General features: G+C 36.8%; 1 protein-coding gene across 12 annotated transcripts in view; it reads left to right on the top strand.

The window, feature by feature from the left end:
• GRIP1 (glutamate receptor interacting protein 1) overlaps nucleotides 1-23,270 on the top strand; it is a 716,930-nt gene that overhangs the window by 545,372 nt on the left and 148,288 nt on the right. For all 12 annotated transcript variants that reach the window (XM_055238452.2, XM_055238455.2, XM_055238451.2 and 9 more), the window contains exons 5-7: nucleotides 1,578-1,661; nucleotides 7,319-7,394; nucleotides 9,532-9,677. In XM_055238452.2, the coding sequence (XP_055094427.1) occupies nucleotides 1,578-1,661; nucleotides 7,319-7,394; nucleotides 9,532-9,677 (306 nt within the window). The remainder of the gene's footprint in view (nucleotides 1-1,577; nucleotides 1,662-7,318; nucleotides 7,395-9,531; nucleotides 9,678-23,270) is intronic.

Genomic DNA, 23,270 nt, shown 5'->3' with positions numbered 1-23,270 from the left:
ATACTTTATGTCCCAGCCAGATAGTGGACAGTTTTATGAATTTAAATGTGTACTTTTCTTAATCATGTGTATTCCCTTGAGGGTTCAGAATTTCTGATAATTAAAAATAATTGTAATTAAAGCCTAAAACTACTTGCTATTTCTGTAAAAGTTTTTTTAAACAATGCCTTTGGATTCTGCCTGTGTGTGTGTGTGTATATATATGTATATATGTATATGTATATGTATATATATATATATATATATATTTTTTTTTTTTTTTGAGACAGAGTCTCACTCTGTCACCCAGGCTGGAGTGCAGTGGTGCAATCTCAGCTCACTGCAACCTCCACCCCCGTGGGTTCAAGTGATTCTCCTGCCTCAGCCTCCAAAGTAGCTGGGATTACAGGTGTCTGCCACCACGCCCAGCTGATTTTTGTATTTTTAGTAGAGATGCGGTTTCACCATCTTAGCCAGGCTGGCCTTGAATTCCTGACCTTGTGATCCACCCACCTTGGCATCCCAAAGTGCTGGGATTACAGGCGTGAACCACCGTGCCTGGCCTGCCTGTATATTTTTTGCTAATAGTTTTATCTAATAAACCCTTCAGGATCTAGTAGCAATGTAAAAAAATGTGTTACTTGATAATGAACATGGTATTAACTAGGTACAAATTCAAGATAAAGATCTAAAATTCTCCTACACAAGTCTCTATGAATAAAAACATTCCTTGGTGCATAATGATAAAATACCAATTTGTGGAAGTTTTATGGGTTTTTTTCATGCAGAAATAGTGTATATAGTACAACCAGAATGACTCAACAGGTTCTTGAAAGCAATCTTACAGAATATTTTAGTAAATATACCTTCATATACCTTATACCATCATACTTGTATGTAATGTGACTAGAGATTGCAGCTTGACAATACAATTCCATTTTGTTAAATGAAAGTGATAATCATGCAAACACAACATAAGCATAATGTATCAAGTAAAATTAAGTCAATCTGTAGTTTCTTAGATAGTAGTAGTATTTTGAATGTAGTTAGAATTTCTTTTGCCCTCTAAGTTTCATCTGAGTTGCTGTGTCTTAGTTTAATAGCTATTTATATGTCAGAACATCTATTAGCATCAGCCTAATTGTTGATAGCAATCTGAGAATGGTAATTTTTCTTCCTGTGCCGGCTGCAAAATAAAAGTAAATACAGAAGTTATTTTACAAGTGTTACAAAAATATTGTTTTTGCATTTTACAAAAGGAAAACAATTCTACTTATATAGATATTGTCTCTCTTGTTAGGTAGAGTTTAAACAATGTAAATATCCCCCTCTTATCTAGAAACGAACTATGTAGAAGGAAATGAACTATCTATGATTTTGGTTCCACTTGTATCTATGAGAGTCACTTATACAGATGACTGTTTTATGGTATTTTTATGTCATTACAGTTTTTTAAACATTTTCTTTGAAAAGGAATTGTTGCTTATTACTCAAAACTTATTTGCAACAGGGATCTGTAATATTTTATGCCACATTGAATGATTTAGAAATGTTATGATGACTAACAAGTTATATTTCCTTCTCTTTCCTTTATTCAGCTGTGCAAGGATCAAGTGTTATTTTCCGAACAGTGGAGGTCACATTACATAAAGAAGGCAATACCTTTGGTTTTGTAATACGAGGTAGGTGTTGGTTAGAAAACTCTGCTTTAAAAAAAATTATTTCCATAGGTTTTCGGGGAACAGGTGGTATTTGGGTATTTGGTTACATGAATAAGTTCTTTAGTGGTGATTTGTGAGATTTTGGTGCACCCACCACCCGAGCAGTACACACTGAACCCAATTTGTAGCCTTTTATTCCTCACCCCCCTCCCCCTTTTCCCCGAGTCCTGAAAGTCCCTTGTATCATTCTTATGCCTTTGCATCCTCATAGCTTAGCTCCTACTTACGAGTGAGAACATACGATGTTTGATTTTCCATTCCTGAGTTACTTCACTTAAAATAATGGTCTCCAATTCCATCCAGGTTGCTGCAAATTCCATTAATTCATTCCTTTTTATGGCTGAGTAGTATTCTATTGTATATGCATACCACAGTTTCTTTATCCACTAGTTGATTGATGGGTATTTGGGCTGGATCCATATTTTTGCAATTGCAAATCATGCTGCCATAAATATGCACGTGCAAGTATCTTTTTTGTATAATGACTTCTTTTCCTCTGGGTAGATATCCAGTACTGGAATTACTGGATCAAATGATAGTTCTACTTTTTGTTCTTTAAGGATCCCCACACTGTTTTCCATAGTGGTTGTACTAGTTTACAATCCCTCCAGCAGTGTAGAAGTGTTCCCTTTTCACTGCATCCATGTCAACATTTATTTTTTTTTATTTTTTGATTATGGCCACTCTTGCAGGAATAAGGTGGTACCACATTGTGGTTTTGACTTGCATTTCCCTGATCATTAGTGATGTTGAGCATTTTTTCATATGTTTGTTGGCCATTTGTATATCTTCTTTTGAGAATTGTCTATTCATATCCTTAGCCCGCTTTTTGATGGGATTGTTTGGTTTTTTTCTGGCTAATTTCTTTGAGTTCCCTATAGATTCTGGATATTAGTCCTTTGTTGGATGTATAAGTTGTAAAGATTTTCTCTCACTCTCTGTAGAAAAAATCTTCTCTTCTTTAAATAAACACAACACTGAATGATAATAAAAGTGGAAATCTTATGTAGCTCTATTTTTGGTTCATTAATACGGAGCAAAAAGCCACTGTTTATAAACCTTGTCAGTTCAGTCATCCTATACTTTTCAACATGTCTTTTGTCTTTCCTTTTTTATTTTTCTATATCACTGAATCAAAAATGTTGATTAGTATGCTTGATTTGATTTAATACACTAGGATTAAGGGACTTTATTTAAATAAATTTCTCCAGAAACACATTTGGTTATTGTAGCTTTCTAAAAATGGATTGAAGATTCTAATCTCTTGGGTATCTATGTGCTTCAGCTCAAGTCATCCTATTATAGTATGGCATTGATAATAACAATTTCAGGTGACTCCAACTTGTCATCAAACTACTAATTCTAGGCCAGGTGCAGTGGCCCACGCCTGTAGTCCCAGCACTTTGGGAGGCCGAGGCAGGCGGATCATGAGGTCAGGAGATCGAGACCATCCTGGCTAACACAGTGAAACCCCATCTCTACTAAAAATATACAAAAACATTAGCCAGGTATGGTGGCGGGCACCTGTAGTCCCAGCTACTCGGGAGGCTGAGGCAGGAAAATGGCGTGAACCTGGGAGGCGGAGCTTGCAGTGAGCCCAGATCGTGCCACTGCACTCCAGCCTGGGTGACAGAGCCAGACTCCATCTCAAAAAAAAAAAAAACCTACTAATTCTAAAGTATAATTTTATCTTGCATTATGTTTTCTCAGTAGTAATTTTATTCCTTAAAGACTATGCCTACATTAACAACTCTCAATTCGTAGTATGACAATGAGGTTCAATAGGGAGCTATATAAACATCAGGGATTTTTTTCTTTCCAACTTTTATCTTAGATTCAAGGGGTACATGTTCAGGTTTGTTACATGGGAGAATTGCATGTCATGGGGGCTTGGGGTACAGATAATTTTGTCATCCAAGTAATCATCATCATACTCAATCAGTTTTTCAATCTTCATCCTCCTCCTCCTCCCACCTTCCACCCTCCACCCTCAAATAGGCCCCAGTGTCTGTTGTTCCCTTCTTTGTGTCCATGTGTACTCAGTGCTTAGCACCCACTTATAAGTGAGAACATGCAGTATTTGGTTTTCCACTATCAGGAATGGTTTAACAGTTCACATTTCTTGATTGTTTTTGTCTTCACCTATAATATTTTATACTTCACCAGAGTAAAAATTCTATCAAAATTATTAAAACATTAATTAAAATTAAACATCTTAATAAATATGCATCAAAGAATAAAAGAGATGTGGATATACTTGTACAGATTTGGATTTGTCTTAAGTGATTGAGTTTTAAATAGTAGCTTTCATTTTGTGCCAGTCACTTAGCAAATCAATCAAATGTTTATTAAGCACATGTCAACATGTCAGCATAGAAAAAAGTACTATGGAGTCATAAGACCTCGATCTACAGGGAATTACAGTCCAGTGAATTTAAGACAAAAGTTGATAGAGTGCTCAAGTGAGTAGTAGAGAGAATGTGGAACTAGGAACTCATTGAGAGGTTTAGACTTGTTGTTATTACATTTTTCTGACCAAGGCCTATTTTTAGGTGGAGCAACAGAGCCCAAGATCATTTACCCTAACCATTCCTAAATTTCTGTTTAAAATAACTAGATGGATATAGTAAAAAGTCACTGTACAAGTAATTTTTGGCTGAAGGGTGATATATACAAATCTGTTTTGCAATACAGGTATGAAGGAGAAGGCTCTTGAATCACATGCATACAAGCCTAATTATTGAAACACTATACCAAAAAATACTGCTGTTGCAGATATTCATTGATAGTGACTGTATGGTTAGTCAATAACAAATCAAATTACTAATGAAAAAGCTAAACCAAGAGTAATTTATTATTAAGAAATAAACAGAATAGAAGCAATTGAAATGCGCAACCACCTCAAGACAACTGATGATATAATGTTAGTAAAACACCCTTCCCACAGTTTGCAGGAATTTCAACTATCTGTGTGTATGCCCAGGAGTTTTATAATGTGAGCTTAGAACACTGCCTGGTATGTGGAGGCACTTAATAAGTGAATGATTGAATGTTGCCTAGATTTGTATGGACATCAGACTTCGTAGTATTATACTGATTTTAAAAAACTCAATAAGCCAGTATTAGTTTATGAGGACCACATTTTTATAGGCCTTAATAACTCCCTTAATATGTTGGTTGAACCTAAAAGTTTTTGGAGTTTTGCATAGTTTCTCAATGAGAATCAAAGGATTTCTATTTTTAGATTAGTTAGAGGTCCATCTGGAGGATTTTCCCTGTTCAAAAGGTGGTCACTACCCATCACTTAAGAATCACTGGTTAATCAGAATGAGAAAGTGCTGTGAGTAAATATTAGAATGGCAGGTAAGATATTTTGGCATAGATGGGAGTTGAGCTAAACTTAGATCAATAGAAAATACCAGGACAGTCAGGAAAGAAAAGATATTGCAGATGGAGCATATCTGTTTAGTATGGGAGAAGTTCTTCTTAACCTATTAGAATGGAACTTGCAACATTAAGCTTTTAGCTGATGAACGGAATTATATTTCTAATGCCATAAGTCACAGGTTCTAAAACCTTTATTCCCTAAACAATAGAACCTTGCATCCATAGAATGAAAATGATGTTCTGGCCTAAACCTTGGAGTGTTAAATTTCAGTTAATGCAAGCAAGCCAGAGGAGATGAGTTGGGCTGATAGGAAAGGCACTCTGCCATGAAGTTGCTTTACACTTTAGACAAGGAAACCTTCTCTAGTCATTCACAAATGCAAAATTGTAGGTGGGCCTAGTCATTTAACATATGCTACTTGATATTCAGATTTGGTCTGCACTGTGGCCCTGGCATTGATATTTTCAAAAAGCATCCCAGTTGATACTAATGTACACCAGGATTGAGAATATCACTGGTCTCTGAATGGTTCCTGTTTGGCCTTGCTGCTGCAAACTTCCAGAACCTAAGTGAGTCACACAGGAAGCTTGGTTCATTACAAATAACAGTAAAATGCCACATATCAAGAAATATAGAACTACCTCACACTTTAACAAGCATTTGATATTACATATTGAAATTTGTAAATACAAACCAAAATTTGTGGAATGATTTCATGCTATCTTTGGCCCCCATCCTTTTCTCAGTTTTCCTTTAGGGCAAAGCATACCTATCCTTTAGGATCACCTTGCAAAAGAGAAATTATGTAACAGTATTTACATAAATATGGGTAAGCATTTGTGGTAATATTTAAAATTTTCATTTTAAAATTTTTTTCTGAGAAAGTGGTGAATTTCTTATTTTAAAGAGGAATTTCTTAAAGAAGCTAAACACAATGAAAGAAGAAAATACTGAATGAGAGCTTTTACCAATCAATCACACTAAACAAATCACTTGTCATAGAAGTGAGCACAAAAGAAGCATTTGCCTTCCTGAGGAACTGTGAATGCCTTTTAATTTTTCTCTTAGGCTATTTTCTATAAGTTGACCTTTCAGCCGATGCCAGGTTTGGGAAATGTCCATCTGTTCTAGCAGGCAAACATTAAGGGAGCAATAATTGACAATAGCTTTATATTTATCAGATATTGGCAAACTAGAAAACTCCCAGATGGACAGTCAGGATGGTGATGTGCAAAGAAATCAGGTCACATAAAGAATAGATAAGGAAACTGGCATTGTTCAACATTAAGAAGGTGAGATTTAGCCGGCGTAAAATCTGTTTTCAACTTTTGGAAAAGCATTTTTGTAAAAGAGAGCATACATTTTTATTTTACTGCTCTGGATCACAGAACAAAGACCAGTGGATGAAAGCTGAAGGAAGAGAGAAATCAGTTAAATATTAGGAAAAACTTTCTAACACTCCTTGGTGTCCAAATGTGGAGTGAGCAGCCTCACATCTAGTAAGTAGGCCAGCACCTGGGCATTTCATGCAGACGCTGGGGTGCACAGATTAAGGAAATTGTACAAAAGGGTCATGGATTAAAAAGAGAATTTACAATAAATTACCTCCCCTCTTGAAACATCTGTGTTTCTATGAATTCTTGTGGAGAAGTTTTTCTAACAGAAAATTAAAATTCCCATTCAAGGATTGCAGCTGGCTTGACACAGTCTGAAAAATTTGCCCCAAATTTTTGAACACCTCACTTTTAATGAAAGCCACTTGGTCACTTGAATTTTTTTTTTTTTTTTTGCTTTCTTTTTTAATACTAGGATTTTTCTTTTACTTTGGTTTTTGTTTCCTTTATGTTAGGTTGTAGACCTACTGACCAGTATTTTAGACCAGTTTGATTGGCACAGATATACACATCTGTACTGTATAACTGACAGCTGTTCAAGTCGGGCCAGTACTTGATATAATCAGTTGATCCCCCTGCCATACCAGTTGTTAAATACTTTATATATTACCTGGTTACAGCCATTTATTTACTGAAAGATGGAGAAATGGTGACTTCAAAAATATATTCTATATAAAATCAGCAAGACCTTTAAGGCTTTTGTATGCCTCAAGGAAAATTTTACATATTTTCCTCCGTACATCAAGTAGGACATTTCTCAGCTGATATCTTGTAGGTGATATTTTTAAATGTCAACAATGAAAGCATTTTTAAGCTCTATTCCTTTTCTTTGCTAGGGGGAGCACATGATGATAGAAATAAATCTCGTCCAGTTGTGATAACATGCGTTCGTCCTGGAGGGCCTGCTGACAGGTAAACTTTATCTTTCTGTGTCACTCTCCAAAATAGAATAAATAAAGCTGGGGACTTCAACATAGAAGTTGATAAATTAGAAATTTTACAGTAAAATGTAGATATTAAGCAAACATGTTACAATGTGAAAACTGAGAGTCTGAACTATGGAATCAGAAAAAATAAGATTTGCCTCTAGATTCTATACTTACTACACTATATCTTTGTCAAGTGACTTAATACTGAGCTCAATTTCCACCACCGTTGGAAATGTAGGTAATAATACCACCTTTCAGAGCTGTTCAGTTTTATCAAAGATTGGAGATATATAATGCCTTGCAGGGGGCCTGGCACAGGGGAGGTACTTCCAGAACTCAGCTGGCTCTTGTAGGCAGACGCTGGCAATGCATCTTCTCCTGTTGCTAATCTCCCAGCCTGAACAGATAGGTGGTGGTGGTGAGATTCTTACCATTCTCAACATTCTTATTATTAGTGTTATTTTTTGATAGTGACTATGTAGGTCAGAATGGAAGTGACTTTCAGCAAAATGGAAGACATTTCATTAGTCTCTAAAGTTTTCTTTGCATTTCTCTTCCTTGCTAATTTGAATATGTGAAGGGCAAATGCCTTCAACTTTCCTGTTGTAATTAAGGCCCCAAGTAAACTCACAACTTAGGTGTCTCTGGAGATACTCATCTCTGTATTAGTTTCCCACAGCAAAAGTTGACTCTATAATGATGGGGGAACACAACTGCTGCCATTAGAGATTGTTGAAGGGGAGGAGGAAAATGTACTGATTCCTCCTGTCTCTGTTTCAGACCAGGATAAACTTAAAAACCTTTGTTAAGAGATAGAGATAATAATAACCATTATTTATTAAGCATTTACTATGTGCTAGGGACTGTTCTGAGTGCTTGGTGGACATTATCTTATTTTATCCTTACAACCACCCTCTAAATGAGGTCTTTGTATCCACATTTACAGATGACAAAACTGCCAGTATGGCAGTGAGTAAGTGAAAGAACTGCGGGAGGAATTCAGGCTTCTTTTCCTTTGAAACTCATATGATTAGCTCACTTTTAAGAAAGTGATATTTCGTATAAAATTAGAAAATAGGAAAACACTGTTTTCTTACTTGTGCTGATGTATATTTGCTTTTGCAGCGGGTAACAAAATGTCCAAGAGTTTCCCCTTTTCCCTTCTCATGTGTCTAGTGAATCACTCTTCCTGAAGCAAATTAGAATGTTTTCATTTCTTATTAACATTTAGAGTTAGAGTTAACAGAAATGTCAAAACATAGGCTACGAGCTTGTGAGTGGCATACTTGTGTTACCAAATTAATTTAGAACTCAAAGAAATCTGAGAATTTAAGAAAAAAATTGGAGCCAAAAGACTTAGCGAGTGAACTAGGTGAAAGATTTTTATTTCAAAGGTCATTATTATTCTTTCCAAATCCTAAACATATAATCCCACCATTTGATTTTCTCATTTTTGTGCCTCTCCCTGAGGCAGGGAGTGTTATCTGGGGGCCACTCTGGCTGTACTTTTGTGGTGTCACTGAAGTCCTGATCATCTCTCAGTGCCTTGAGTGTCTGTGGTCACAGCAGGGAGAATAGCATTTGCCTTCCTCTTCCAGGGAATGTGAGATCGAATAAATTTAATTATTGCCAAATGGCCTTATAAATCAGTAGGGAAATTTATAGACAAGGGAAATTTCTCACCAGCAGTTCCTATCCTGCTTGGATGCACTAGTAATAATTTGAATGAAATTTGCAGGCTTTTCTGCTTACCTGACTTTGGGAAAATAGATAAATAGTATTTTCTGGCCTCCAATAAATCCATTTTAGACATTCAGGCAAAAATCTAGAAAAAAGGAAAATGTGCCCTTCTTACTTTTGTACTCCAAGAATTACCTGTGGGTAACTAGGTTTTTTTGCTAATGTGTAGTTATTTTCTCATTACTGATTTTCATATTACAGCAATTTTCTGTTCAGGGTTACTTCTTTATACTCTTACTGTCACATTTGATGCTTAAAAAGAGTGCAAATGGGATGGATGGCAGAATATGTGTGACAAAACGAATTTGGCTAAAGTGACTATTAATACTAAGCCCCATTATGCTAAATTAATCAAGACTATTCCTTTATTCTCCCTTCAGAGAGGGCACGATCAAACCTGGTGACAGGTTGCTCAGTGTGGATGGAATTCGGCTTCTTGGAACTACGCATGCTGAAGCCATGAGTATTCTTAAACAATGTGGACAAGAAGCAACGCTGCTGATAGAATATGATGTCTCAGTAATGGGTATGTTGGAGTTCTGAGGGTGTGATCTCTAAGCACCAGTACATCACTGTCTGTCCCTGATAAACCATGTTGGATTAAGTATGTATTGTCATGCCCTCCTGGAGCAGACAGAATTCATAAATACTATATCATTTTACTCTGTTTGAGTTCAGGCAGATGTGAGTGGCTGTACTTTACAGTGATGTAGAGTTGTCATATCAATAGGTTCCATAATAAAGTCTCATTCTGTCAGTGTTTCACCTAGCAATCAGCTCTTCTATGTGGATTACCCTTTGGCAGCAAAGTGTTTTTTCCCCTCCAAATCACAAAAATAGTATTATTAACTTAAGGACTGGTATTTTTTTATTATTATTACATAGAGACTGACAGCAGTAGGTGATTCCTTTCCTTCTTGTAACTTCACAGTACAAAGCCAGCTAATCAAAATAATAGAAACGACCATTTATTTCACAATCAGATTTAGGGATAAGAAAAATAAAGGATATGTAGTATCATTGATTAAAATAAAAACTTGAGTGCAGTTTTCTTTTTTAAATTATGATTCTACTAGAAAGAAACTATTTCTACACTCATACCTATAGTAAAACTGGCAAGATATTCTCATGTGGATCTTAAATGTTAAGAGAGCCAACGTCTTGTGTAATGTTGACTAAGGCAGAAAAATTATGAGAGAATGAATTGGAACTTGAAATTGAAACTTAAATCATGCTGTGAGTAAACCTTATAATTATCAGACTCAATTAGGTGACCTGACTTTACCAGCTAGTTTTATGTTGTGAAATGTAGCTGAGAAAAAGAGACTTACTCTATAACTGCATACTCCTTTATTTCTCACTCTGTATGACTCATATATAACAATATCGTACAAGAATATTCTTAATCTGTTTGCTGGCCTGAAATGTCTGGAAAGTATGAGGTTTCCTAATGGGAAAGTATGAAACTTAAGGAGTTTTTACAAGGATAAATGATGTGATATGCCCTTGACACGGAAAGTTCACAAATGAATATAGCCTCCCTTACTTTCCACCTTCCTTTTTTCCTCTCTCCTCTCTTCTCTCCATCCTTCCTTCCCTCCTTTCTTTCTCTCTTCCTTTTGTTATATGTTTTTTTAATTAGATGTTGAGTTAGATTATTTGGGTTCTGTTTTCAACTCTGCTAATTTCTAGATATTAATTTGGAGCACATGATTTGATTTCCCTGTGCCTTATTTGTCAAATGGGGACTAGCATCCCTATTTTAAAGACAATTATGAAGATAAAATCAGATTACATAAGTAGGGTATATTTTAAATGATGAGACAAGTGGATTGTTAACATTAAAAATTGAAGCAGATATTTGACATCTAACTCATTTATTCAGTCTACAAACATTTATTGAACTAAATGGCAGGGACCAGGAAAAAGATGAACAAAATAGACCTGGTCCCTGCCCTTATGAAGCTTGCAATGGTTAGGAAGAACAGACAGTAAACAAGAATATTACCAAACAAATAAACTCATAAAGTGTGATCATTGCCATAAAGGACAAGAACAGTATTCTGTAATAGGGAATAAGGGCAGGCACAGGTGAGGGTTGGCAGGTGATTTAAATAGGGCAGTCAGTGAAGAGGTAACAGGTTAAAACCTAAAGGCTTAGAAGGAACCAGCTCCCAGACTGAAGACAATAGTCTCTGTAAGGCTGCAACATTCCACATCAGAGAGACAAGGTCTCCTCCACTGGGATAGATACCATTTAAGGGAAGAGCCCTCCAAGTTTCACCATTGCCAGGGTCAGGAGGGAATGGGGTGCCCCTACTGTTTGCCTTCTTTCCAACCCACTCTCACATTCTGCATGAAACCTGACAGTTTTCACACCCTAGAGTTCCCAGTCAGCTCCTTATAGGAGAAAGTGGACCATCAGGAAGGAAACTCATTTTAAGAGTTCCTCAAGGTTGCTGAATATAAGATCATTATACAAAAATCAGTTGCCTTTCTGTATATCAGCCAAAACAGAAAGTTAAAATTTTAAGGTATCCTTTATAATAGCAATAAAATTATAAGGTTCCAAAAGGAATAAACCTTATAAAAGTTATATGAACCCATTATAGATATGCATATGCATATACAGATGCATAAAAGAATACTTAAATACATAAAGACCTATATTATGATCTTGGAGGGGAAGCTTTAATAGCTAAAATATGTCATTTCTCCTAAATGTATCAACAAATTTAATTCTATTTAAAATCTCAAAAAAAGCATCTTTGAGGTTACCCAAATAAGCTGTTTCTAAAATGTACATGAAGTTAAAAAAGGAAGCAGGGAAAAATAGTCAAAATAGTTTTGAAACAATCTGAAGACAGAGAAAATTGTTCTACCCAATATCAAGACTCATTCTAAAATTGTGGCCTTAAGTCTATCTAATATTAACATGGGATGATAAAGAGACCAGTAGAAGAGGATAAAATGCCTGAAACAGACCACTGTCCATATGGAACCAGAGGTATAGTCAAATATCAGTGAAAAAATGTTCAACTAATCAGTAAATGATGCTGGGACAATTAACCACTTGGGGAAAATTAAATTCCTACTTCATATTATACCCAAAAATAAATTCTATATTTACTTAACCATTTCCAGGTAGATTGCTATTATAAATAACTAAAGAGAATATCTTCCTACCTAAATGTTTGTCTGTATTTCTCATTTCATTGAGACAATGTGTCAGATATATTTGATACATAATTCCAATTGTCTTCCAGAAAAGTTGCACTATTTTATATTACTACCAGCAATGCTTTAAGTGTACATCTCATCAGAGTTTGTCAGTATTGAATATTATCATTTTTAATATATCTGATTTGTTAGGTAAACATTGCATTATATTTTAATTTAACTCAAAAAATTTATAGTGCAGGTAAGTATTTTTTCATATGGTCATTTTCATTTTCTATTGTCATTTATGTCCTTTATTCATTTTTCTGTTGGAGGTGCTTTTAGTTTTTTGTTTATTGGCTTATATTAACTATTTATATATTAAAGGCATTAGTCATCTGTTTTTCATAAAAACTTTTCTCAGTAGCTTATTTCCCTTCAAAGTTATTTATGGACTTCCATTGTAATAGCTTTCTATCACTCTTAGATAAAGCTAAATAGATACAACAATTTCAGTTAAAAACTTACGATCTTAAATTAGATAAGGAACAATAGTTCAGTGGTATATGTACATATCGCTATCAGCATTTTGGTCAAAACCATTCAAGAAGTCTCTAGGAATTTCCAAACTTTCCCACATCTTCTGTCTTCTTCTGAGCCCTCCAAACTGTTCCAACCTCTGCCCATTATCCAGTTCCAAAGTCACTTCCACATTTTTCAAGTATCTTTATAGCAGTGCCCTATTTCTCTCAATACCAATTTTCTGTATTAGTCCATTTTCACACTGCTCTAAAGAACTATCTGAGACTGGGTAATTTATAAAGAAAAGAGGTTTAATTGACCCACAGTTCTGCATGACTGGGGAGGCCTCAGGAAACTTGCAATCATGGAGAAGCAAGGCACATCTTACATTGTGGCGAGAGAGAGAGAGAGAGGAACCACCACGCACTTTTAAACCATCAGATCTTGTGAGAACTCACTCACTATCACGAGAACAGCATGGGAGAAAACTGCCCCCATGATCCAATCACCTCCCACCAGGCCCCTCCATCAACATGTGGGATTACAACTCAAGATGAGATTTGGGTGGGAACACAAAGCCAAACTATATCAACTAGCCTAAGGAGGGAATTTATTAGCCTACAAAAGTAAAAAGCCCAAGATATATCCTGGCTTTAGAAACAAGTTTAATAATGTCTTAGGAGTTTTGTTTCTCAGTTCTCCTTGCCTGAGAAAGGCTCTCCTATGTCATGGCAAGATGGCCCTACCACCCAAAAGTCTACATTATTTTGAGAGTTTGTGATGCCAGAAAAAGAAACAAGACTGATCTCCTCTAAAAGATTCTTAATGACTTAGCTTGAGGCAAATGCTGATCACTACACTAAGCACTGTGTCCAGGGATATAGTGCACTCTGCAACTGTGGTATGGAAGACAAGAACATATGTTGGATGGCCCAAACAGAATGAGCCAGAGAAATGGCAACTTCTCTAAGCAGATGATGTGGGATTGACAAAGAAAATAATAGGTGCCATTTTAAGACACAACTAAATGTTAAATATTGTATTCCCACTAATGGTATATGAGAGTTTCCTTTGCTTCACATCCTCACTAGTGCTTGGTATTTGTATTAGTCCATTTTCATGCTGCTGATAAAGACATACTCAAGACTAGGCAATTTACAAAAGAAAGAGGTTTAACAGACTCACAGTTCCACATGGCTGGGGAGGCCTCACAATCATGGCAGAAGGTGAAAGGAACGTTTCCCATGGTGACAAACAGGAGAAGAGAACTTGTGCAGGGAAACTCCCCTTTATAAAACCATCAGATCTCATGAGACTTATTCACTATCACGAGAATAGCATGGGAAAGACCCACCCCCATGATTCAATTACCTCCCACCATGCCCCTCCCACAACAAGTGGGAATTGTGAGAGCACAATTCAAGATGAGATTTGGATGGGGACACAGCCAAACCATATCAGTATTCTCTGCCTGTTTCATTCTAACCATTCTGATCAGCATGTGGTGGTATCTCATTTTAAGTTTGATACATATTTTCTGGATGAATAACAATGTGGAGCACCTTTTCATTGACAATGAGACATGCTTATGGCTTTGGTTTTACTTTCATTAATAATACTTTGATTTATTTACATAATTACAAGTACACAAATTACTTCTTAGAAAGTGTGTGTGTGTGATGTATGTGTGTACAATATAGATATCGATACCTCAACCAGAATCAGATATATTTTTTCAGTAAATCTCAAATGATAAATTTTAGCAAATTCAGTGGTCTGTTTAGGAAAGCTATTGAAACTATCAATTTTATTAAATAAAGTTTAATTTAGTCTGTGTTGACATTTTAAGGACAATTTTTTGAAATAAGGAAGACAGAAAAATAAGTTTGAAGAAAAATTAAGAGTTCAATTTTGGATATGCTAAGTCTGAGATGTCTATCCATCATGTAAGTGGAGGTATGAGTTGAAAGTTGAGTATTTTAGGTGGAGTTCAGTACACAGGTCAGAGCAGAAGATACAAATTTTTAAGTCATCATCACTTATGTTGCAAGGCTAGATGAGACACGTAGGGGAGAGAGCTTAGACAGAGAAGAGAGAGGCCCAAGGACTGACCTCTGAGACCATCCAGTAGTTAAATCAGGAATGCGTAGAGGACCCTATAGAATACATTGAGGAGGCCAATACACTGATGGAGACAGTGAACCAAGGCCAAGCGTGGAGTCATGGAGGCCAGATTTTTCCTGTGTAAAATGGTGGTAATTACACTACCACACTCACAAGTTGCTATGAGGAGCAGAAGGGTTAATGCATATGTGGTGCTTGGCACATCATATGTGCTCAATAAATTGTGAACAAATTATTTAAAATGCATATGGGAAAAACCTCCACTTCAATATTGTTGAACTATATTACCAAATGATTGGGTCTGAGATCCCTGGGGTTGGAAAAGTAACACAAAAGTATAAGGAAAGCATTAGCATCTTTTTTTTCTTCTTCTTCAACTTTTAAGTTCTGGGGTGCATGTGCAGGATGTGCAGGTTTGTTACATAGGTAAACTTGTGCCATGGTGGTTTGCTGCACGGATCAACCCATCACCTAGGTATTAAGCCCAGTATCCATTAGCTATTCTTCCTGATGCTCTCCCTTCCCCTTCTCCCCTGACAGGCCCCAGTGTGTGTTGTTCTCCTCCATGCGTGCATGTGTTCTCATCACTCAGCTCTCACTTATAAGTGAGAACATGCAGTGTTTGATTTTCTGTTCCTGCATTAGTTTGCTGAGGATAATGGCTTCCAGCTCCATCCATGTTCCTGCAAAGGACATGATCTCATTCCTTTATATGGCTACATAGTATTCCATAGTGTGTATGTATCACATTTTCTTTATCCAGTCTGTCATTGATGGGCATTTGGGTTGATTCCATGTCTTTGGAAAGCATGAACATCTAAGGAAAAAAGTTCTAAAAGCAATGACTGTAGTAAAATACAGTGCCTTTTAAAGTCAGACAAACTTGGTTTTGGATTTTGGCTCTCTGTTGAACTTGGACAATATTTGACCTCTCCAAGCTTCAACTTTTCCATATCTAAAATAGGGATGATGGTAGTACTTCTTCATAGGACTGATGAAAAGATGAAGTGAGTGAATACATGTAAAGTGCCCGCCTTAACCAAACTGTTAGTGAATACCAAGAAATTTAATTGGCTCTTTCATGCTCCATTTCTCTAAAATGAACCTAAAGTCTCCCATTATGCTGAATTAAGATGTAGCTGATGGTTCACTCTGTGACAACATTGAATTGTTGCTAGGAAGCATATTTGGAAATGACATGTTCTGAATCATTTTATTTTCTAAAAGTTCATCAGAATACTTATTTTGCTTAGACCTTTGCTAAAATATTTATAAAATATGTTCCCGAGAATATATACTAATTTGGGTACTTGAGTCTTTGGTGGAGGAGCACACAATTATCTCAAGAACATCGTTCTGAACACCAATCCTTGGGCAGGTGTTATAGAGACAAGAGGTGTAGAAGATTGTGCTAAATCTGTACTGACTTGTAACTTGCTCTGGATTTTTAAAATTACATGATTCTCTAATAGTTGTCTATTTTATAACTTCCTTCCCTGGGAAGATACACAGACGGCAGTCAGTAAACATGAAATTCTTGCTGGCTGAATAAACAAGGTTCACTATAGAGTAATTATAACGAGAGACAGTTAATGTCTACAGTGATCTTAGTAGCTTTCAAATGTAACCAACAAACTATTGTAGTTGATAATAAAGATGGAACAATAACTAAAATAGTTTTCCCAAATGCCCTGAGCTTTCCCACTGTTGTGCCCAATATCTAGTATTCCTATGCAAAAACTTTGCAAAACTGTAGTACTGGCCCAGGTCAAATCCATCTCCCTCATTCATCCTGTTCTTATTTGGATTATTCAGTCTCTCATTTTTCCTTTTGAGAGAGGAAGGAGCACTTTCTGTAATACTTTCCTGGTGACTCTTGAAAGTATTTACATTTTACTTTACCTTAATAATCTGTATATTTTTCTATTGTGCCACTAGTTCTACAGACTCTGTGGGGACACTAACCAATCATCTTTATTTGAATATTTCCATAACACCTAATGTGGAGCCCTCACACATACATAGAAGGCACTTAAAGACAACTGTGAATTGAACAATGTGTTCACCCATAGATTAGCTGTTCTTATGAATCATCATCATTAAGTGGTACGTCTAGAATGTAGCAGAACATCAGTGTTTATGTTGTAGGTCTAAAATGAAGTTACTACATGATTTTATCTTACATTGCACAATGACATGATGGATCTTTCAATCACAACACCTCTTAATCTACCTATGGTATTTTTCTGAATTCCTGTAAATCTCTGTCTTTCCCTTTAGCTGTTACTTTCTTTGCTCAGCTTCAAACCTTTCTTTTTGATCAGCTAGATTATGCTAGCATGCAAAACCAAGGATACTGAGAAAAGTTTTATCATTTCCTTAGAAATGCCCTACAGTGTTAGCTAGGCATGGTAGCACCCACCTGTAGTCTTAGAAACTGAGGATGCAGAGGCTAGAGGATTGCTTCAGCTCAGGAGTTTGAGGCTGCCATGAATTATGATCACACCACTGCACTCCAGAATGGGCGAGAGAGCAAGATCCCTCTGTAAAAAAAAAAAGATAAGAAAGAAAGGAATGCCCTATGGTATTATATCTTTGCCCAGCAGCTACATGGGTAGTCCTTACTTATATGCATTTAATCTTGAGCAAACATAAAATAGCAATTTTTAAATAATTCCTTTTTATCAAGACTGCTGTAAGTCTTCAGAAGAGATTATTAACTCCCTTGCAGTCAAAAACTATAGGTTTATTGGCATTATCACAAGTGCATCTTGGCTATATTTTGTATTTTATTTTGGGGAGATATCAAGATATAAAACTTCTACCAGTCGCAAGAGTAAATTAGCCACTATTCATACTTTATCGATTTCTTTTTTTTTTTTCTTTTTTTGAGACGGAGTCTCGCTCTGTCACCCAAGCTGGAGTGCAGTGGCGCGATCTCAGCCCACTGCAAGCTCCACCTCCTGGGTTGACGCCATTCTCCTGCCTCAGCCTCCCGTGTAGCTGGGATTGCAGGTGCCTGCCACCACACCCGGCTAATTTTTTGTATTTTTAGTAGAGATGGGGTTTCACCGTGTTAGCCAGGATGGTCTCCATCTCCTGACCTCGTGATCCACCCGCCTCGGCCTCCCAAAGTGCTGGGATTACAGGCATAAGCCACTGCGCCCAGCCCATATTTTATCAGTTTCTTACAGGTGATCTCAATGAACTGGAAACAGTTTTCCGAGGGCTGCTAAAGTATTTATAACACGACACACAAGCTTCCTTGTGGGTTACCGCCTTAACTTTCTTTTCAAAGAAAATGTCATTAAAGGGAAGTTCAGAGGGTTTCCTACATAAAAGAAGTCTATAAGTTTTAAATGACAATGGTATTTTACTTAGAATGTTATTTTTCTAAGATAAAAATTGGATTTTCTTATACGTTCTCTGTTTTTTAGAGGAAAAAAAAGGTTTATTTTTGTAGAATACTCTGGCTCCCACCTTCCTCATTCCCTTTTACATATTCAAACTCAGAGCCACTTACTATGTTTCTGGAGATAAAACTAGCAGGTGAGAAAAGAATTACCCTAGTTTAGGAAAGGGTATGAATTTTTAGTTACTTTTATATTACTAAATTAGAATAGAGTATGCTTTAAAATTTACTTTTGTATTATAGTACAATGCACAAAGAAAAAAGCACTGAAATCTTAGTTGTACAACTTATTAAATTTTCATTTGTGTGTTCTCCATCGAGGTCAAGAAATGAAACATAATTATCGTCACCAAAAGCCCCATTGTGTTTTCTCCCATCCCTTCCCCATATGTAACCCCTGTCTTGATTTCCTAAACCAGAGATTCATTTTGCTGGACTTTAAACTTTATATAAATGAAATCATACAGTATATTTCTTTGGTAGCTGTGTTCTTTTGCCCAAATTATGTTTGTGAGATTGTATCATATTGTTGCCTATAGCAATAGTTCATTCTTTTTCGTTGTTGTATAGTATTCCATTGTGTGAATAGATCACAATTTGAATACTTCCTTATTGATTATTATTTGGGTATTTTTCAGCTTGCCACTCCTATAAATATTGTGAACATTCTAATATTTGTCTTTTGGGGAACATATGTATGCATTTCCATCAGATTATACCTAAGAGTGGAATTGCTAGGCCTTAGGTTACATGTCAGTTATATGCTTTAGTAGATACTGCCAACGAGTGTTTCCTAAGTGGTTGCACCAATTTACACTCCCACTAACAGTTTCACATCCTTCACATCCTCACCAGTACTTGGTATTGTCAGTCTTTTTCATTTTAACCATTCTGAAAAGAATATAATAATATCTCCTTGTGGTTTTAATGTCTATTTCCCAGATGAATAAGAATGTTGAGTACCTTTCAATATTGGCCATATAGATATTTTTGTGAAATGTCTGCTCAAATGTTTTGATCCATTTTCTTTCTATTGGATAATTCTATTCTTCTTATTGGTTTATATGATTTCTTTATATATTGTGTATACAAGCCTTTTTTCAGTCATGTGTTACAAACTAATCCGGCTACTGAATGCAAAATAAATGCCAAAATTGGTACATATAAGCTATACATTCCAACAAACTTTTGGGTTACTTTTTGAAATTTTTTTTAAAGAATTAGACACAGAAGCTTGGAAGAAGATATAAAATTATTCTCTAATATTTAGATAGCTGTTGCTCTTGGGTTCCCCACACCAACCCCTCCCACCATTACTGTATTATTTTTCTATTACATTGTAGCAAAATGCCACAAAGGTAGTGATTTACAGTTTTATAAGTTAGAAATCCAGGCAGGCATGGATGAGTTTTTTGCTTAGGATCTCACAAGGCCTAGGTGAAGACGTCAGCAGGTTAAGCTCTTATCTGTAAGGTCTGGGAAATGATCCCTTCCAAGCTAACGCAGGTTGTTGGCAGAATCAATTCCTTGGAGTCAGTCCAAGGTCCTCATTTCCTTGCTGTCTGTTCTGTGGAACCATACGTTGTTCCTAGAAACCACCCACATTTCTTCTCACATGGCCCTCCATCTTCAAGACAGCAATGGTGCACTGAGTCCTCATATTTCATATATCTCTAACTTTCTCCTCTGCCTTCTTCTCATACTACTAATTGGAGAAAGTACTCTACTTTTAAGGACTCATTTGATGACCTTGGGACCACCCAGATAATCTCCCCTTTTAAGGTCCACTATGCCAAATGACATAACATCGTCATTGGAGTTATATATTGTGTCATCATATTAACAGAATCTGGGGCTTAGGGCATGGAATCTTTGGGGGAAAAATTCAGAAATTCTGCCTATCACGGGACTGTCCACCAAAATCAAGACGAAGAGACAGGAACCGACTAGAAAAGAAATGCCAGTAGTTGGAAGTCTAACCAATTGTTTAGAGGTTATCAGCTAGAGCAACTCCAATGCCTAGCAATGTGCCTGGCATAAAGGACACTATCAATAATATTTTTCAAACAAATGAATAAGTAGCTTTTGAGATTTTTTCTAATCTCCATATTTGACTACAGCATGTTTTATCATCTTTCTGTGGATATTCTTAGACAAATAAATGATAAAGTATCACAAAACTATATATATTATATATCAGGCTCATCTAGGCCAGGGGGAGTCAATAATTTTCTATTTTTTGTCATCTCTGATTAACTGGTGGTGGCCATCTGAAACACTGCATTGAGAAGGATTTTGCAGTTTGAAGATTGTTGAGGCTTGAAAGATTTTGAAGTTTAAAGGAAAAGAGCACTGTGATTACCTACACCATCTACCTGAGCACTACAGGTACATATGATTACAAATGCATCTTATTACCATCCCACACCCACTTAGGGACCCAAGTGAGATTCAAGCCACTAGACCAAAGAACCAGTGCATATCTAATTCAGTTTCAGAGGCTTTCTATATGATAAATCTCAATAATACAATAGTTTATTGTCATCTTTTCACTGTAACTAATCCCCATTTTTTACACCCTCTGCAAGAGACAACAAACTGGAGGGCATGGCTGTGGAACATGTATTTTTCAGCCTTTACAATGTTTTTGAGAAGTTGGAATTTGTTTTCAACACCTAAAAAGAGAGACTTTGTATTTAGAATAAATCTAAATATTGGGTTACTCTTAGTAATTCAACATCACCGGGCCAACATTCCTGCATGTAACCCTTAGCTTGAGTTGACTCTCAGACTGCCCCTCTTGATGGGGATGTTCTCACCAGTTTGTCCAAATCATTTCCCTGACAGTACAGCCTTATAGCAAGTCACCATCATGCCTGTCCCTCAGGCACTTGGGCTTGTGATTCCCGCTCTACACAATGATCTTTTTGTTTCAGCCAGCCTAGCTCCAAGACAGCCTAACTCGTATAGACTCTCAAAAAGAAGATCCCTATGAGAAGTTCCTGTCCCAAGTGGTCAACAGTCTTCTCTTTCTAACCTCACATTTCCCAGAACAGATACTTGGGAGGAATGGGAAGTTTCTGGCAGAGTCCCAGTCTCTCTCCTCATAGCCACTGTAGGCTCCCCCAGGCTTTTCTCTCTTAGGCCTGCAGCCTCCTGTTCACCACACTCTGATTGTTTCTTTCAGCTCAGGGGGCACATGTGTATCCTGACAACTCATTCTGTTAGGGGTAGAAGGTATCCAAGTTACCAGTGGCGAATCCGTATGGGTCTGCAGCAACCTTGATTCTTGCCTCCTCAGAAGAAAGAATTCAACTGAGGGGCATAAGGCAGAAAAAGAGACCAAGGCAAGCTTTTGGAGCAGGAGTGGAAGTTTATTTTAAAAAGCTTTAGAATGGGAAAGAAAGGAAAGTACACTTGGAAGAGACCCAAGGGGGCATTTAACCTTGACCCTGGGGCTTTATATGCTGGCCCACCTCCAGCATTTTGCACCCCTTTCCTACGATTTCTCCCTTAGGGTGGGCTGCCTGCATGTGCCCTCCTTATGCTTGGGAAGTGAGCATGTGCAGTGTGTTTAGGAAGTTGTATGCATGCCCATCTGAAGGTTTCTTTCCTTTTCTGGTGGAATGCCCCCAAAAGTTATACTCCGCCATTTTGTCTCTTAATGCATGTGCCCAGTTCACTCGCCCAATTCCTGAGACCCTGCTGAAAGCCAATTACCAATTTTAAGTGTTTTATCTGTTTGGGAATTTGCCTCTCCCTGGTGTCTGCATTCAATTAACACTTCATTGTGACAGCTGTGGACCCTCAGGAGCTTGTCTCTCCCTGGTGCACTGGCTGCTGAATTATCATTTTTGAGCAGCAATGTGATAACTGCCAAACCATCACCTGATAATCACCTGACATTCCTGGTGGGTGGGGAGCAGAGCCCTCTCCTGCCCCGCTCATGCCTAACTTCATGTAACAATGTCTAATATGCTAATTGTTCATTTCTGGGTCTCTGAAGTAATTTGGATAGTCTGATTTTAGTGTAGATTATGTTAGGCCATTCTTGCATTGCTATAAAGAAATACCTGAGACTGAGTAATTTATAAAGAAGAGCATAACCATGGTGTCAGCATATACTTGGCATCTTGGAAGGCCTCAGTGAGCATTTTACTCATGGCAGAAGGTGAAGTGGAAGCAGGCACATCACAGGACAAGAGCATAAGCAAGAGTGAGAGAAGGAGAGGGTACCACACAATTTTTAACAGCCAAATCTTATGAGAACACACTATAGTGAGGGCAGCACCAAGCCATGAGGAATCTGCCCCCATGACCCAAACACCTCCCACCAGGCCCCACCTCCAGCACTGGGAATTACATTTCAACATGAGATTTGGAAATGACATCCAAACTATATTAGAGGTATTCATAACCACTTTCAAATTCCTGAGTAACACAAGTGTAAGAATACAAAATACTGTAGAATATAATTTAGGAGCTCCTTCTAGAAGCTTGGTATTGTATTAGGTACCATGGTGATGAGTAGTTGATTCAGAGTAGGAGTAACATGGACAAATAATTTATAAATTTTCTCTAAGGGCCAAACTGATTATATTTTAGGTAATATCCATTGTGATAGAATCAGAAGGGCTCTTTAAAAATCTTTGGGCCATTACTCCTAATTCGTAACATGAGGAGACCAGACTATATCATCTCAGAGGTCCTTCCAGCTCCACTATTCTATCTCTGGACCTGCTAAATTCTCTTAAAAGATTTCAGAATTTATCATCACTGCTTTTTTCATCGATGTAACCATAAATACAAAACAAAAATGCTATAAATAAAAATAGTTTAACCAATTTAAAGTGGTTATAGCTAAAATCACTATCTAAAAAGGAAAATTTGTTAATCACATCA

Source organism: Symphalangus syndactylus, chromosome 13 (genome assembly GCF_028878055.3).
Source record: "Symphalangus syndactylus isolate Jambi chromosome 13, NHGRI_mSymSyn1-v2.1_pri, whole genome shotgun sequence".
Lineage (NCBI taxonomy): Eukaryota > Metazoa > Chordata > Mammalia > Primates > Hylobatidae > Symphalangus > Symphalangus syndactylus.
The sequence above is the reverse complement of the archived record's forward strand: the minus strand, read 5'-3'. Positions and strand labels throughout refer to the sequence as shown.